Source organism: Mastomys coucha, chromosome X (genome assembly GCF_008632895.1).
Source record: "Mastomys coucha isolate ucsf_1 chromosome X, UCSF_Mcou_1, whole genome shotgun sequence".
NCBI classification, from domain to species: Eukaryota; Metazoa; Chordata; class Mammalia; order Rodentia; family Muridae; genus Mastomys; species Mastomys coucha.
This window is the reverse complement of record NC_045030.1, coordinates 123,514,085-123,530,198: the sequence shown is the minus strand read 5'-3', so window position 1 is coordinate 123,530,198 and position 16,114 is coordinate 123,514,085. Positions and strand designations below refer to the sequence as shown.

Here is a 16,114-nt window from a genome sequence, read left to right as displayed (position 1 = left end):
CTCCCCCTCCCCCTGCTCACCAACCCACCCACTCCCGCTTCCTTGCTCTGGCATTCTCCTACACTGGGGCATAAAACCTTCACAGGACCAAGGGCAACTCCTCCCATTGATGACCAACTAGGCCATCCTGTGCTATACATATGCAGCTGGAGCCATGAGTACCGCTGTGTGTACTCTTTGGTTGGTAGTTTAGTTCCTGGGAGCTCTGAAGGTACTAGTTGGTTCATATCATTGTTCCTCCTATGGTACTGCAAACCCTTCAGCTCCTTGGGTCCTTTCTCTAGGTCCTCCATTTGGCTCCCTGTGCTCAATCCAATGATTGGCTAAGAGCATCCACCTCTGGCAGAATTTATCTTGTTACAATGAAAACACAACTCTATTGTCCAATTTTTTGAATATATGTATATATGTATATATATAAATATATATATATATGTGTGTGTGTGTATATACATACACACATACACACACACACACACACACACACACACAACTGGATTTCTGTATTGTCTTTTATCTTCATTCATTATGTCTGTGACAGACCATGGGAGCTTCTATTTTTACATATTACAAACTTTGCTTGCCTCCCAGTCTCATTGAATATTGTTTCTCTATCAGAAAACACAGTATCAATGACACTCTTCTCCCTCAAGGCCAACTTCAAGTATCCCTTAATTAAGTACTACTTCTATACTTCTCAGATTTACTGAGTTATTTAAATGAGCTAGCATATGTAAACTGCTTGGAAGATTATGTGCTTTATCACTTACAAAGGATATTTTAAATCTGTAACTTGTAGGAGTCCACATTAAAGACATGAATGTGAGTAGGGAGAGAAATGTGCACTTCACATTATCAGGAGATTTGCTGGAAATCAGTTAAATATTAAGCTATGGAAGCAAGTGAAAACATTCATGGAGAAAATAAACCTGTATATTTGTGAGCACAGACATGTTAGTGAATATATATATATATATATATATATATATATATATAGATAGATAGATAGATAGATAGATAGATAGATAGATAGATGTAAAATGACAATTGGTAAAGATGAGTGATAGGAAATAGGAAAAATGTTCCTGGAAAGTCAGAAGAAAAAATGAAAAACTGCAGGAAAAACAGAGAAAAGGCTGGGGTATTCAGAGACCAGGCAGAAAGAATGGTGCCCAGAGAAGCAAAGGAAATAAAATTTTCAAGAAGGACATGCTGATCAATGGTGACAAGTAGCCACGACTAAGAGGAAAACATTGGATTTTGAAATTAGACCATCATTAAAGTTTTGTGTTGTTTTAATATTGGAACTGTGAGAAAACTCAGTTGTGAGAGGTAATTTAGAAAATAGAGGAAATAAGTATAGATCATTCTTCTAGAGACGTGTACTATGAAATGAAAAGGAAGATGAGAGGGCAGCAACTGTAAATAAGTTGAAATGAAGGAAATAAAGTGTGGGAGCCTGAGTAGTGCAAATAAGCTGGAGGAAAGGCAACGAAGAGAGCACATGTGTGGATGTGATTTATCCTCGACCTGTTTCTTCAACCACTGAAAGTAATGAAAATCCTATCAAAGCTGAGCTAGAAAACATCTGTAAGAAGTTTTTAGTTTAAAATATAATTAGTTCAGTATTTTAACAGAATTACTTCATGACATTCTAATAAGTCTCATGACACTACCAAAATAGAAAAGTAATTCTGTTAAAAAATACACACAAATTACATTTTAAATAACAGATTTTAACTTTTGTTTTTAATTTCACTATTCTGAACATATTTTATAACTTTTAGAGGATATTTCCTCATTCACATTAAATATGCCTAATAAACCTACTTCACAATTCTTAGGAGAGTACTAGGCTTTGTATATAATAAATTACTAAATTTTGTAGCTCATTAAAATAGGAAATTTCAAATTGTAGTTTGCATATGTTTGCATCTGTAATCAGCATTCAACAATTTCTTGAATATTTAGCAAGATGTCTATAATTTCTCCATATGGTACTTGTTAAATACTTGCTACTTAATCATTCTATTCTGTGCAGCACCATGAAGGCCAGAGAATGTCAGCAGTGTTTCATTGTCTGGGGTAAACTACTCTACAAAGACAATGCCACATTCATATGGAGGTGCTACTATAATGAACATACTATGCATTTCTAGATGCTTATATCCCAAAGCCATTAGTTCAAGCCATCATTCTAAATCATAAGGACTGTGTTTTTCTGAAAAGATTTATTACATAGCCTGCTTACAATTCAGTTTTCTGGTCAGTAAACTGACGATAATTCAAGATTGTGGCTGAAATTTCATTTAAAGATTTTTTTTAAACAATGTAAATGTACTTGCCCATATATGGGAAACTATTCTAAATGTAATGAAAACTTTGATTCTAAATAAAATATGAGTCCTCCTAATCTTTGGATGCTTCAAAAAACAAAGTTCAAGATTACTATATACATGTCTGGCAGTGAAAAATTATAGTTATATAAGAACAGTCAACACAGCAACATGGACAAAACATTAGAGAAGTCACCTAAGAGAGCTTTCATTAGAAAGTATGAAAACACTATGTGGAATTTCAATTTTAAAAACACTCATACATAAGAAGTAGACGATAACATACTCATCATACAAGCAAAATACTTTTAAAATATCCAAAAAAAATATTACAATAATACAAATTCTGGGTGTCTGTCTCTGTGACAGTCTCTGTTTCTATGTCTGTCTCTGTGTCTCTCTCTGTCTCTCTGTCTCTGTCTCTCTGTCTCTCTGTCTCTCTCTCTCTCTCTCTCTCTCTCTCTCCCTGTCTGTCTGTCTCTCTCTGCCACAGTTTCTAACTATAAGAAAAATGATATCAATATTTTATAACATAATAAAAAAAGCAATGGTGTTTGTTTCACATCAAGCAGAAAATTTTTACATGTAGTTACTATAAAATAACTTGAAAATTTAAATACAGAAGCAAAATCTCTTTAAGTGATGATCTCCATGGAGCATCAAGTGGTATATACACTAACACAAAATGCACTTTGATATCAAGTTCTGACTCATAACCTGAGTGCTTAAAGAGTACCATGCTTTGCTACCATACCTGACTATTCTCTCACATGTCCACAAAAGCCTACAAGCTCTATTAAGTTGTTCAGATACTAATACTGACTGAGGCATTAGTGCTTTATTCCTGATCACTGCTAAGGCTTTCATTTCCCAATAAATATGAAATTATGGTATCAATGATAATAATGCATGACATATATATATATATATATATATATATATATATATATAATAACAAAGAAGCAATTTCCTTAATTTTAGGTGACTTAAAATGAAAAAAAACTTGGAATAACAAATAATTGCACTTTTATATTATATAATTTATTATAGATGCCAGCTAAAAGGTGGTGTAATAACAGGCACTCCAAGAAGTTGAACAACTCTTCAATTGATTCATAACAAAATGAGCCCACCTGGAGATGCAAGGCTTCATTGTTTTGTAAGCCTTCCACAATTGGGGAGAATCGTTCTCTGCTATTTCTTTCAGCTGCAACGGTGATGCTCCCTAAAAGTTTGTCTAGACTGTATACCAAAACAAGAGAAAAAAAAGAAATGAGAAATACTTCTTATACACATATAAGCATAGTGCATTCTGGGTTTTAAAATTAGTGTTTGATATTTATATAAGGCATTTGCAATTTTCATATTTTTTTAAAATAGACAAATCTTTCAAATGCTCATAATATGTAAGAAAATGCTTTGAATAATCCCTCTCTCAGAGTAGCTAAACTGAGTTATGTAGCATATACATTATTTCACATGCTATTTTTATTTTATGTATGAGCTGTTTGTGTGTGCATGCCAAATTTTTATCTACAAATTTATACTGTGCTTTGTTTTTCATGAGGAACTTCATTTCATGTTAACATACAAGATAAGTAAAATATAATAGTACAAAAGTACAAAATAAAAACATCTAGCTGATTCGATTAAAGAAGTCAAATTGGGATCTGGAGAGATAGCTTAAAAGTTAATAGCATTGATTGTCCTTCCAGAAAAATTTACAACACCCAGTGAGTTGCCTGTGTTCATGTGCTTGTGGATGTGCATACACATACATGCATGTATGTGTATGGGTGTCCTGTGTTTCCCAAAATAACTTTTTGAATTTTTAAAATATTTCCAATTGACTAATGATGGCATTGATGGGACAAAATTTCATTTGTTCTTTTTAAATTTAATCTTTAACAATTTTGGACTATACAATATCTAAAAAAGGTAAAATATAAAATAAGTGTGTCAACCAAAAATGTTCTAAGATCTACTATTTTTCTTCAAGTTACAAAGAAAAAATAAAAATACTAATTTCACAGGTGTCATTTTTCAATGCAATAAATAGAACATATCAATACTTACATGTTCTCTTCCCCAACAATGCAAATAGCAGAAAGGATTTTGACTGTTTCAGTCATCATATTCTGTTGTTTCGGGTCAATTGTTCTTGCCAACAGTAAAAGGCTTCTCTCATCACCTAGAATCCTTTGTAGTCCAAACTAAAGAAAACAAACAAAAGAACTCTCATTAAAATTTAAACGTCTACGGAATGTAGTTTTCATTTAAAATAAACCCAAAATGAAAGAAAATTCAAAAAGCAGTATCTTCAGGGTAGTGTCATATTTAATTATGTAAATTCCCCTCAAATACAGTTATTCTTTGTATTTTATTTGAAATGAGTACATCTCAGAATTTTTGTGGCTTCAAGAAAAATGATTTTCTTTATTCCTCAGAATTTAATTTTCAGAAAATATGGGAATAATACTAGCTTAACAAACAAGAACACATAGAAAACATATTGACTATACTTTCTAAAGACATTTTTTTTATTTTTAATTTATTTATTTTGTACATGAGTGTTTTTTATTAGATATTTTCTTTATTTACATGTAAATTTCTCCATTCCCAGTTTCCCCTCCAAAAAACAAAGAAACAAACAAAAACAACAAAAACAAACCCCTGTTGCCTCCCCCCTCCCCATGCCTGCCACCCTGCCCTCTCCCACTTTCTGGACCAATGGAGCTGAGGGGGTTGCAGTCCCTTAGGATGAACAACAATATGAACTAACTAGTACCCTCAGAGCTCCCAGGGTCTCAACCACTAACCAAGGACTGCACATGGAGGGGTCTGATTGTTCTGGCAGCAAGTGTATAGTACAGGATTGCAAATTCAATCATCAATGGGAGGAGAGGACCTCGGCCCTATGAAGGTTCTGTGCCCCAGTGTAGGGGAATGCCATTTTTTTATGTCATAACATGTCCATAGCAAAGTGTGGAATTTGTAGCTAACTTTTCCAATATATTTACATTGAAAATTAAGGTAAACAGAGGATCCAAAATGCTAAAAAGCTTTCATGTATACTATATTTGTTAAAGTAATACAAATACAGTATGGATTGTCCCCTATTTACTTGACCATCTACCTCATCTCTTAGGCACTAACAAGCATCAGGGACTCAGAGACTCACTTGGGTTCCCTTAAACATCACAATAGCATATGCAAAAAAATTTCAGTTTCAGTTTTCTAGGAATGACCCCAGATATGTGTACACATGCATCCACAACTGCAAACTACTAGGTTTACAAGACAAAAATTAATATTAAGGTATAATAAGTTAATATAATTTCTTTTATCTTTATCTTAAAAAGTATATTTCTACTATCTCATTAAAAGTTTGCTTCATTTTACAGTTCCATGGCAACATTACGTTTCATTGGAAACTATTATAAGATAACATATGAACAGCATGGTGGTTCTTAATTTAACTTGTATGAGAAAAGTGGGCCTAGCTAAACATTTTAAGATGACTTTAACTGTGGGTCTGAATAAATAAGGGGACATTAAGACTGTAAAATGGTTTCTGATATAAGTAACCTCAACTTCAAGGACCCCCAAAATAACATTCAAGCCATTTCACATGAAATTTACTTTCCTCGATTTGGAAAATGTATTCCAACTTAAAATGAATATATCACTGTGTGTTTTCTACTCAGAAGGTCTGTTTTTATGGATTGTTTATCATTCTTGTAATTTAAAAGTCTCATTTATTCATGTGGTGAAGATATATATTCATAAACACAGAGTAACAAAAACTTCTGTTTAGAATAATTTAAATTAGATCATCATGTTCTTCAAAACTGCCAAACAGATAAGGAAAAAAAAAGTAAGCCTTAACACATCTGAGTATTACCTGTGGGGATAGGGCTCTATATGAAATTCTATTGTTATAAATTTCTTTAGTCACTATTCTAATTATAATGAGTTGTTATCTTAAAAACTATGATAGTTGGCAACATGAATCAATAAGAATACAGAACAAAAGCTCCCATAGCTCAATTTACAGAGGAGAAGACCGATTAGCCAGAGGCTAAGTAATTTTTCAAAGGCCATGTCTACTTAGGAATGGCAAAATATGAATTGCATCTCTGATTTCTGGTGCTGTGTTCTCTTTCTATAAAGTTACTACTTTTGTCAGTTGCAGAAAGAGATTCTTCTTGAGCTGTGGAGAAGCAATGTTCAATTAAGTTCATTGCTGTTAGGAATCAGATACCATGACATGTGCGATCTAAATTCCAAAAGTACAGACATACAAGGTCTGTAATAGAACTGATAGGAGTCACTTGATTAGAAATTTTCAGATGGGTCAGTGAGATGGCTCAGGAGATGAAGGTACTCAATAAAATGTCTATCTGACAACTGAAGCTTGAATCTTGGGAAACACACAGTGGAAAAAGAGAAGTGACTCCCTCAAGTTATACTTTGACTTTCACACACATGTATCCATACATCATACCTATGCATAATTCAATGTAAAAATAATAGTGAAGTGATGAAAATATCATTAACAATCACGTACCATACTGCATGTACCAATAATATTATTTGCTGGTTAATATGGGCATGTCATACAGACAGTAATATATAATCACACATGACAAAGAAATTGTTTATATATTACTTAAATATACAATATTATTGTATTGATTTTTAATGGTTATACTTTAAATTTAGCAAGTTTCTGGTTATTGTTATAATTGGTGTTTCTATTAAGTACTTTGAGATTATTAAAATATCATCTAAAGGACATTATGTAATTAAGCAAACTGATTAATTAGTTATTTTATGTGTATGTCTCCAGAATATTGTATAATACAAGCAAAATTATACATACATAAAAATCCATTCTATTTTCCATAGATTTCTTTTATGCATATTGAACAACTGAAACTGATTCAACATCAAAATATATCTCAGCCTTATCACACGCTCACAAAACTAGATGAAACTTATCCCTACCCTTAAATTTTCCATATATATATATAAAATTTTGCTATCTGTATGGGAACTATACTCAACTTATGACATTTAAATATTTGTACTACTTGGGATTAAGAGATCCTTCAGCAGTTAAGAGTACACACTCTTCTTATGAAGAACACAGGTTCAAATCCTAGTACCCACCTTAGGCAGCTCAAGCCTGGAGCTTGAGTTCTAGCGAATATGAATTTTTATGGCCTCAATGGGTATCTGCATGCACGTGCTGTACATACATTTATTAGCAATAGAAATATATACACATAAATAAATCTTTTTTTTTTTTTTTAGTTTATTCAGCATGACATTTTTATTTAAGTTTAAAAGCCATCCTTGTGTGATAGAAAGAGAAGTAAGGAACTACAAAATATAATAAGCAAATCCAAATAAAAAATAATATGTAATGGACACAAAGGGATTGTCCCAGCCTGCAACCTTTCCCTGACAGTAACAAACCTTGGCATAAGTTTATTCACAAATGAATGTGTCAGAAATATGAGCTATCCCATAATGGTAATATAAACATGATACTTACTGGAAAACACTCTCAGACACTTTATAACTTTGTTGCTTTGAACTCTGTAACTAAATATCATTTTTTGTGGTTTATCTGCTTTAGGTGTTTGTATGAAAATGAGTTATACTATTTACCTTTCCAAGGGAGATGCCACAGCCCAACCTAGAGCTGTTCTCTTTGCCTAAAGTCTCTGGTTCTATGGGTTATGGCTCAGCAATTAAAGGCTAGGCTCAAATAAAAAAATAAATCTTTTGAAATAAATAAAATTTCATAATCATGAAAGGAAAAATATATCATCTGAGAGCTAACCTAATATTGTTGACATAATTGCAAAATACACCAGTAAATATTATGTAAAGCAAAATATACTTTTAAGGCCCATTAAAGAAAACATAGGGTAATGTGCATTATAAACATATTACTGAAACTAGAATAAGTACCCACTATTTTATTTGTTGCTTACTTTCATACTGTCAAGCAAGATCCCCCTTTTGTAGCAGAGGGAGAAGGAAATGCCATTTACCTTATTATTCATAAATGCTTTCAGGCACTGAATGACTTTGTACTGATTCTTTTTGTCGATATTTTCTTGCCTAAATCAGTAATAAAAAAAAGTCATATTAGGTTGCGTTTAATTTTTCCAATGTGTAAAAAGGTTTTAAATGTTTATTCTTACTGCTTTTTGTCCAGAAGCTTCTCCAGCACATCCAGTAAGACTCCAAGTCCTTCATAGCCAAAGTTGTTAACCCAGCTAAGAATGAAAAAGAATATATAAGTAACTTCTATACTTAACATATTAGATATTAAAAATAAAATTTTGGTTATCAAATATGATATCCTGCCTTACTGCTATTATGATTTTTCCCCTGTGATAAAAGGCTCGACTCTGCTGCTGACCCTGATATCCTCATCTAAATCCTGAACCTCTCTTCATGGTTTCCTTGTGCCTATATTGCGCTGCATAAGATATTTCACCAGCTTCACATACTTAAGTCAGAATTTATGAGCTAAATTTATCTCCCACTATTTCTACTCTCACAAATCAACTCCTCCTACACTCTTCAATATTCTCTTAATAACACCATTACCCTTTGATTCCTTCAGACTTGAAATACTGGCTTAATTGTTTGGCCTGCCATTCTCTTTCAACTTTCCATTTATTCTGCTCATTTCATAAACAGCTGCAGAGCATCTACAAGGTACCAAGTATGTATGCAACATAGATAAAATGGGCAATGTAACTAAGCCCTTAACCTCTTGGAGCCTACTAGTAATAAATAGAAGCTAGATAATGAATAAGTAACAAATGGTATAAACAGTGCTTTGGAGCGATGAAGACAAACAACTTTTTTTAAACAACTGAAAGGCCAAGATGCTAGTATATACTATGTGGCCAGGAAAAGGTTCTATGTTAAAATGCTACCTGAATAAAGCACTGAAGATAGATATGAAATGTAATGAGTAATCAGAAAAGTAATTGCTAAGATGTTAAATACTGTGTTTGGAATGTTCCATCAACTTTGTGGGAGGGAATGTATTAGTGGGGTTGGAAAATAGCAGAAGATTATATATCATTTATGTTAAAACACTAGACTATTAGGTATCTAGTTATGAATGTTTCAGCTTCTACCATGCTTCCTCTAAATGCTCCTCTGTCCCTTTCATGGTTTATGCTAAAACCTATTTTAAAACTATATTAGTTTACCTTAACATGGCTGAAAAATTCCAGGGTAAGTCTATGTAGCTACATTTTTTTCTTTTATTCATTTTACATTTAAAATATCTAACTGAACACTCCGCAATATTCTTCAGTCCAAATATCTACTGGAATTGCCTCAATGATCCCTCATGCTGACATTTTCATAGAGTCTAACCTACCTTTCCAGCCTGAGACTTTAAACCACATTTGCCAATGGAATCATATAAATGATCATTTCAAGATTTCTCTCAGAAATTTCTTTGTTAGTTTATTTATTCTTTCTTCTAAGGAGAAAACCATAATATCATTTCTTGAGGCCTCTGAGTATTAAATGTCTATTTTTAACCATTAGTGATCTCTGCATACCCTGGAAACCTTCAACCAAATTTGTGTTCTTCTTTAAGAACTTTCTCTATAATCTTTTGCTTTTGCTTTTATTTATTTATTTATCTATCTATTTATTTATTTATTTACACTCCAGATTTTATCCCTCCCCAGTCCATCCTCCAACTCTTCCACATCCCACACCTCCTCCCCACCACTCTGTCTCCATGAGGATGTCTAAATCCCCAACCCTCACTACACCTGACCTCCACACTCCCTGGGGCCTCTAGTCTCTTGAGGGTTAGGTGCAACTTCTTTCACTGAGCACAGACCCTGCAGTCCTCTGCTGTATATGTGTTGGGGGCCTCATATCAGCTGGTGTATGCTGCCTGGTTGGTGGTCCAGTGTTTGAGAGATCTCGGGTGTCAAGAATTAATAAGATACTGTTCTCTCTATAATCTTATCACTTAATGTCTGCCATGACTTTTATTATATACCTTGCCTTTTCATTTGGATTATAAATTCCCTAAATACACTGTACTTTCTCAGACATGTATTTATTATCCATTGTCCCTATTAGAGTAGTTTACATATCATTTATGACATAGTTGTAAACAATAAATATTTACTAATTTAAATTAAGATCTAATTTTGGTTAAAAGAATAGGTAGTCATGTTTCACAAAGTTAAATAAACACACAGAAGCTTGTAAAATAGTCATTAGAATTTATACTACCTACATACATATACAAATGTTGCAACACTGAGGACAGAATATGAGGCCTCATAGAAACCACACATCCATTATACCACTGAGGTCATGTACGTCACAGATACTCCATATATTAAAACCATGTGTTTATGTATTCCATAGTATGTAAACTTTCTCTGATAGTGAATAAGCCTGGCTCCCATAGGCTCTTATATTTGAATAATTTGGTTCTTTGTTGGTAGAACTATTTGAGAAGGATGAGGTGATGTAGGCTTGCTGGGTTAGGGCTGTCACAGTGGAGCAGGCTTTGAAATTTCAAAAGCTCATAAAATTCCCAATTAGCTATCTCTGCTTCAGCATCTGAATCAAGATGTAATCTCCCAGCTACTGCTCCAGCACCATGCCTGCTAGCCTCCCACAATGATGGGCATGGATTGAACCCTCTGAAACTGTAAGGCCACCAATAGGCCTTTTCTTCTATCTTTTGCCTTCATCATGGTGTCATAGCAAAGAAATACAAAATTAATGGAAAATACTGTCCACTTCCTATCTACCTAAGATAAATATATCAACATAGAAAAAAAAATATTTTATCAGATTATCAGTGAGAGTCACCAGATTATTGGAGAAGGTATAATTTAAAACAGCTGATAATCAGAGCCAGTCACATTCTCAATTGTATGGAAGCTCATTTTAAATGAATATAGCTTTGTTTTCCACAATGAAAGAAGAAATCAATATGGTATTGTAATGATAACTGGCAGTGAGCTACTATTCAATTGCGGCATATAGTCATCCAATGCAATGAGCTATTTTCTCAATGACTCTTAATAATCAGTGGGTTAGTGGTACAAAGATAAAGGAATATCAGTTCTAAATATAATGTGTAGTATTAAATCCATCCCAGAGAGAAATCTACAAATATGATCATAGAACAATAGCTTAGATCGGTCTTAACATTGTAGGAGTCTAAACAAACCTATATTTACAGCCTTTAGAATCTGCTTCAACATTTGAGAAGAAAAAGGTCATTGAGTTCTTCAAATTTAATGCTTAGGAATTATATTTGATTGTAAATATTACTCATGTTTTCTTTATACCCAGCACTACTAAATTATTAGGATTATTTCTTCATCTGGGAAAGTATTTGACAGAAGAGAATGTTTTTTTATTTATTCATTTGAAATCAGTCACCCACAAATCCAGACTACCTAAGAATGCATGGTTAAGTGCATTTTAGATTCATTCGATGAAAATTATTATCACTTTAAAAAATTATTGTTATTTTAAAACTGTAGTTCATTTATTCAATGGAACACAACTCATATTTAGAATGAGGACAACATGAGTTTTGCAGGCAAATGGATGGAACTAGAAATATTATCCTGAGTGAGGTAACAGCCCCAAAATAACATGAATGGTATGTACTCACTAATAAGTGGGTATTAGCCAAAAAAGAAGTACAGAATACCCAAGATACAGTCCATAGAACTCAAAATGGTCAACAAGCTGAAGGTCCCAAGTGAGGACACCTCAGTCCCACTTGGGAGGGAGAAGAAAGCAATCACAAAAGGGGAGGGAGGGAGGGACCTGGGAAGTAAAGTGGACTGGGAGTGGAAAGAGGGGAACATGACCTGGTATTGGGTGTGGGAAAAGGACTGAAGCCCTGAGGGCCAGCCAAAGAATGGGAATAGGCAACATCAGGAGGTAGCAGCTTAGAGGGATCCTCCAGAATGTACCAGAGGGGTGGAACCTCCAGGGAGGATTCTCAGGTATCAAAGAAAGTGACATTAAATGAAATGCCCTACATTGGGGAGAGGGAACTTGTAGAGCCCACCTCGAGCAGAAAGTCAGGGCATCTAGTGAGTGATGGGGTCACCATCCCACAGTCAAAACTCTGACCCATAATTGTTCCTGTCTGAAAGAACTGCAGAGATGGAAATGGAGAGAAGCCTGAGGAAAAGAAGGTCCAGTGACAGGCCCAAAGTGGGATCCAGCTCAAAGGGAGGCTCCAATGCCTGATGCCATTACTAAAGCTATGGAGTGCTCACAAAAGGGGACCTGTCATGACTGACCCAACAAGCAGCTGAAAGAGTCAGATGGAGATATTTGTACCCAATCAATGGAGAGGCACTGCTGACCCCTGTGGTTGAATTAGGGAAAAGCTGAAAGAAGCTGAAGAGGAGGGCAACCCTTTAGGAAGACCAGCAGTCTCAATTAACCTGGATCCTCAAGATCTCTCAAACACTGGGCCACCAACAAGGCAGCATACACTAGTTGATACGAGGCTCCCAACACATATACAGCAGAGGACTGCTGGGTCTGTGTTCAGTCAGAGAAGTTGCACTTAACCCTCAAGAGACTGGAGGCCCATGGGAGTTTAGAGGTGTAGTGATGTGAGGGTTGGGGGAGGGAACATCCATGTGGAGACAGGCGATTGAGGAGGAGGTATGGGATGTGGAACAGTCAGAGGGTGGAACTAAAGGGAAATAAAATCTGGAGTGTAAATAAATAAATAAATAAATAATAAAAATTACATAATTCTGAAAATTAAGGGTAAAAGCACAAGTTTATTTATTACAAATTAGGTAGTAAGAACTTTCAACTGAGAATGCATCTGATAATGGAAGAGTAAACCTAGACAGAGACTGAAGGTTTTATACTAGAAAAAGACCCCATGAGGAATTTGGTGGTAGGGAGCTAAACTAAACATGGTGTACCCTGATTATACTCAGAAACTCAATAAGTAACCTCCCTCCCTTTTTTTTCTTGCCAACTCCATTTCTCTCTCTCAGGCATCAAGCAGTGTATAGCCTCTTGCCATATTCTCTCTGACATTTGTAGCATTAGGTAAGTAAGCACATGCAACAAAATCATATAAAAAAAGACAACAAAAAAAAGAAGCTGGATGGAACAGCTTTAATTAAAACAAATGTTGGCTAGGTTTCAAGACTGGGCGTTTGTTTGTTAAAAATGATAACACCCAAACTAAGTGTTGCTCTAATTATGTACCTCAGACCAGCACCATCAATATCATTGTGAATGTGCTAATAATTTAAATTGTGGGGCCATACACAAGAACTATAGAATCAATCCCCAGGGGAGGTGAGATGGCAGCCAAGTAGGCTTGAATGTCATTAAAAGTGACTGCAATGCTTGGTAAATTTTAAAATGACTGGCTTAGTAAAGGGGTTTTTATGAAGTACAGGCACCCTTTTGAAAGTGAGACACAGGCTAAGAGTACCTCTAGACTGTGGTATACACTGCCCCCCAACCAAAAACAATCTCACTACCAGAGGATATAAAACTTGAATAGAAGTCAAGCTGCTGACACAAGTTTTACAAAGTATATCAATTGCGGCTCTTATAGAATACGAGTTGAGGCATATAGAACTGTAGTAATGCATTTGAAGATGGTATTTAAAATCTAACTCAGGGTGAAGTATCCCAATCACATGGTATGCACTCTCTGATAAGTGGTTGTTAGCCCAGAAGTTTGGAATACAGGAAGAACAACCCACAAACCACAAGGAACTCAAGAATAAGGAAGACCAAAATGTGGACATTTCATTCCTTCTTAAAAGGGGGATCAAAATACCCAATGGAAGGAGTTGCAGAGACTAATTATGGAGCAGAGACTGAAGGAATGACAAGCCAGCCTAATATAGCTATCTCCTGAGAGGTTCTGACAGTACCTTACTAACACAGATGTAGAGGCTCACAGCCATCTCAGTTAAGAGTACAGGGTCCCCAATGAAGGAGTTAGAGAAAGGACCAAAGGAGCTGAGGGGTTTGCAGCCCCTTAGGACAAACAACAATATGAAATAACTAGCACCCTCAGAACTTCCAGGGACTCAACCACCAACCAAGGACTGTACATGGTGGGACTGACTGTTCTGGCAGCATGTGTATAGTAGAGGATTGCAAAGTTGATCATCAATGGGAGAAGAGGCCCTTTGCCCTGTGAAGGTTCTGTGCCCCAGTGTAGGGGAATGCCAGGGCCAAAAAGTGGGGGAGGGTGGTAAGCATGGCATGGGGGGAGGCAACAGGTGTTTGTTCTTGTTGTTTTTGTTTGTTTGTTTGTTTGTTTTTTGGAGGGGAAACTGGCAAAGAAGAAATCATATGACATGTAAATAAATAAAATATCTAATAAAAAATCTAATTCAGGGACAGCACTTTAAGAAATAAATGTACCCGAGTTATCCCAACCTGAATATAAGTTCCAATTCACTGTTGATGACAAAGTTGCAAGAGATACAAAAGCAGAGAATAATACCAAAGGAAAAATATGAAGAATACTATGTGGTAACTTCCATAATCATCTAGAATCAGATTTTACCTTTCTTTTTTACTCAGTCACAATTAACACAAGTGTAGTGTAACTTAACAAATATTACTCAATACTCAATCTACCTAACAGTTTTTCCAATAACTCACTGAAGATTTCATGATAGCTACAAAAGTACACTGAATTTATCCATACAAGCACATAATAAATCCCTTCATTTATAGCCTAGTTCACATATTCATATGTACCCCATTATAATCCATGTTATTATAGATTTTTAATGCCCTGAGTCTTATAAGAAATCATTGAAGTACTGCTAAAGAAAACGATATAGAGTGTATCTGGAATATTCCCTGAAATTTTGGGTAAGAAAGCTATTCAGGAAGAATGGAGAAGAAGAAAATATATGTTAATGGCATTGGCATTCACAATGCTTATTTAACAGTTAAAGAGAACACCCTTTCATCCATCAATCCATCAATGGATGTACTTTGTGAGCCATACCAGTGATGTGTTAAAATGCCTGAATTTTACAATAGAATAAACATAGATTTGTGTGTGTGTGTGTGTGTGTGTGTGTGTGTGTGTAGATCTCACATAGGTATATGCTTCTGTATTCTATGAAACTGCATTCCTCCTACTTGAAACTCATAAAAAACTAGATCACAAATTATCATGCCAACACCAAGCTGAAATTTGTTTTTCACATTCACTTTTTGCAGGATTGAGAACAGTACCTACATACAATTTATAACCACAAAATGGGAAAAAATAAGATAGCCAGACAGAATTAATATTTATTTTTCTAACATATTACAACCCAACTCTTTGATTGTTCTTCAGCTTCCATAGTCCACAGCTAGTCAAAGTCTGGGCTGAAATCAACCAATTAGAAACAAAGAGAACAATACAAAGAATCAGCAAAACCAAGAGCTGGTTCTTTGAGAAAATCAGAAAGGTAGATAAACCCTTAGAAAACCTAACATAAGAACACAAAGATAGTATCCAAATTAACAAAATCAGAAATGAAAAGGAATACATAAGAGAAACTGAGGAAATTAAAAATATACATCAGAACCTACTACAAAAGTCTATACTATACAAAACGGGAAAATCTAGATGAAATAGATGACTTTCTAGACAGACTCAACATACCAAAATTAAATCAAGATCAGGTAAACTATATAAACAGTCCTATAACCCCTTAGGA

At 34.7% G+C, this 16,114-nt stretch overlaps 1 protein-coding gene across 1 annotated transcript in view; it reads right to left on the bottom strand.

The window, feature by feature from the left end:
- Diaph2 (diaphanous related formin 2) overlaps nt 1-16,114 on the bottom strand; it is a 555,303-nt gene that overhangs the window by 364,081 nt on the left and 175,108 nt on the right. Inside the window, exons 6-9 of the mRNA XM_031375373.1 lie at nt 8,558-8,632; nt 8,405-8,474; nt 4,413-4,549; nt 3,470-3,578 (exon numbers count right to left, since the gene is read on the bottom strand). Coding sequence (XP_031231233.1) covers nt 3,470-3,578; nt 4,413-4,549; nt 8,405-8,474; nt 8,558-8,632 — 391 coding nt within the window. The remainder of the gene's footprint in view (nt 1-3,469; nt 3,579-4,412; nt 4,550-8,404; nt 8,475-8,557; nt 8,633-16,114) is intronic.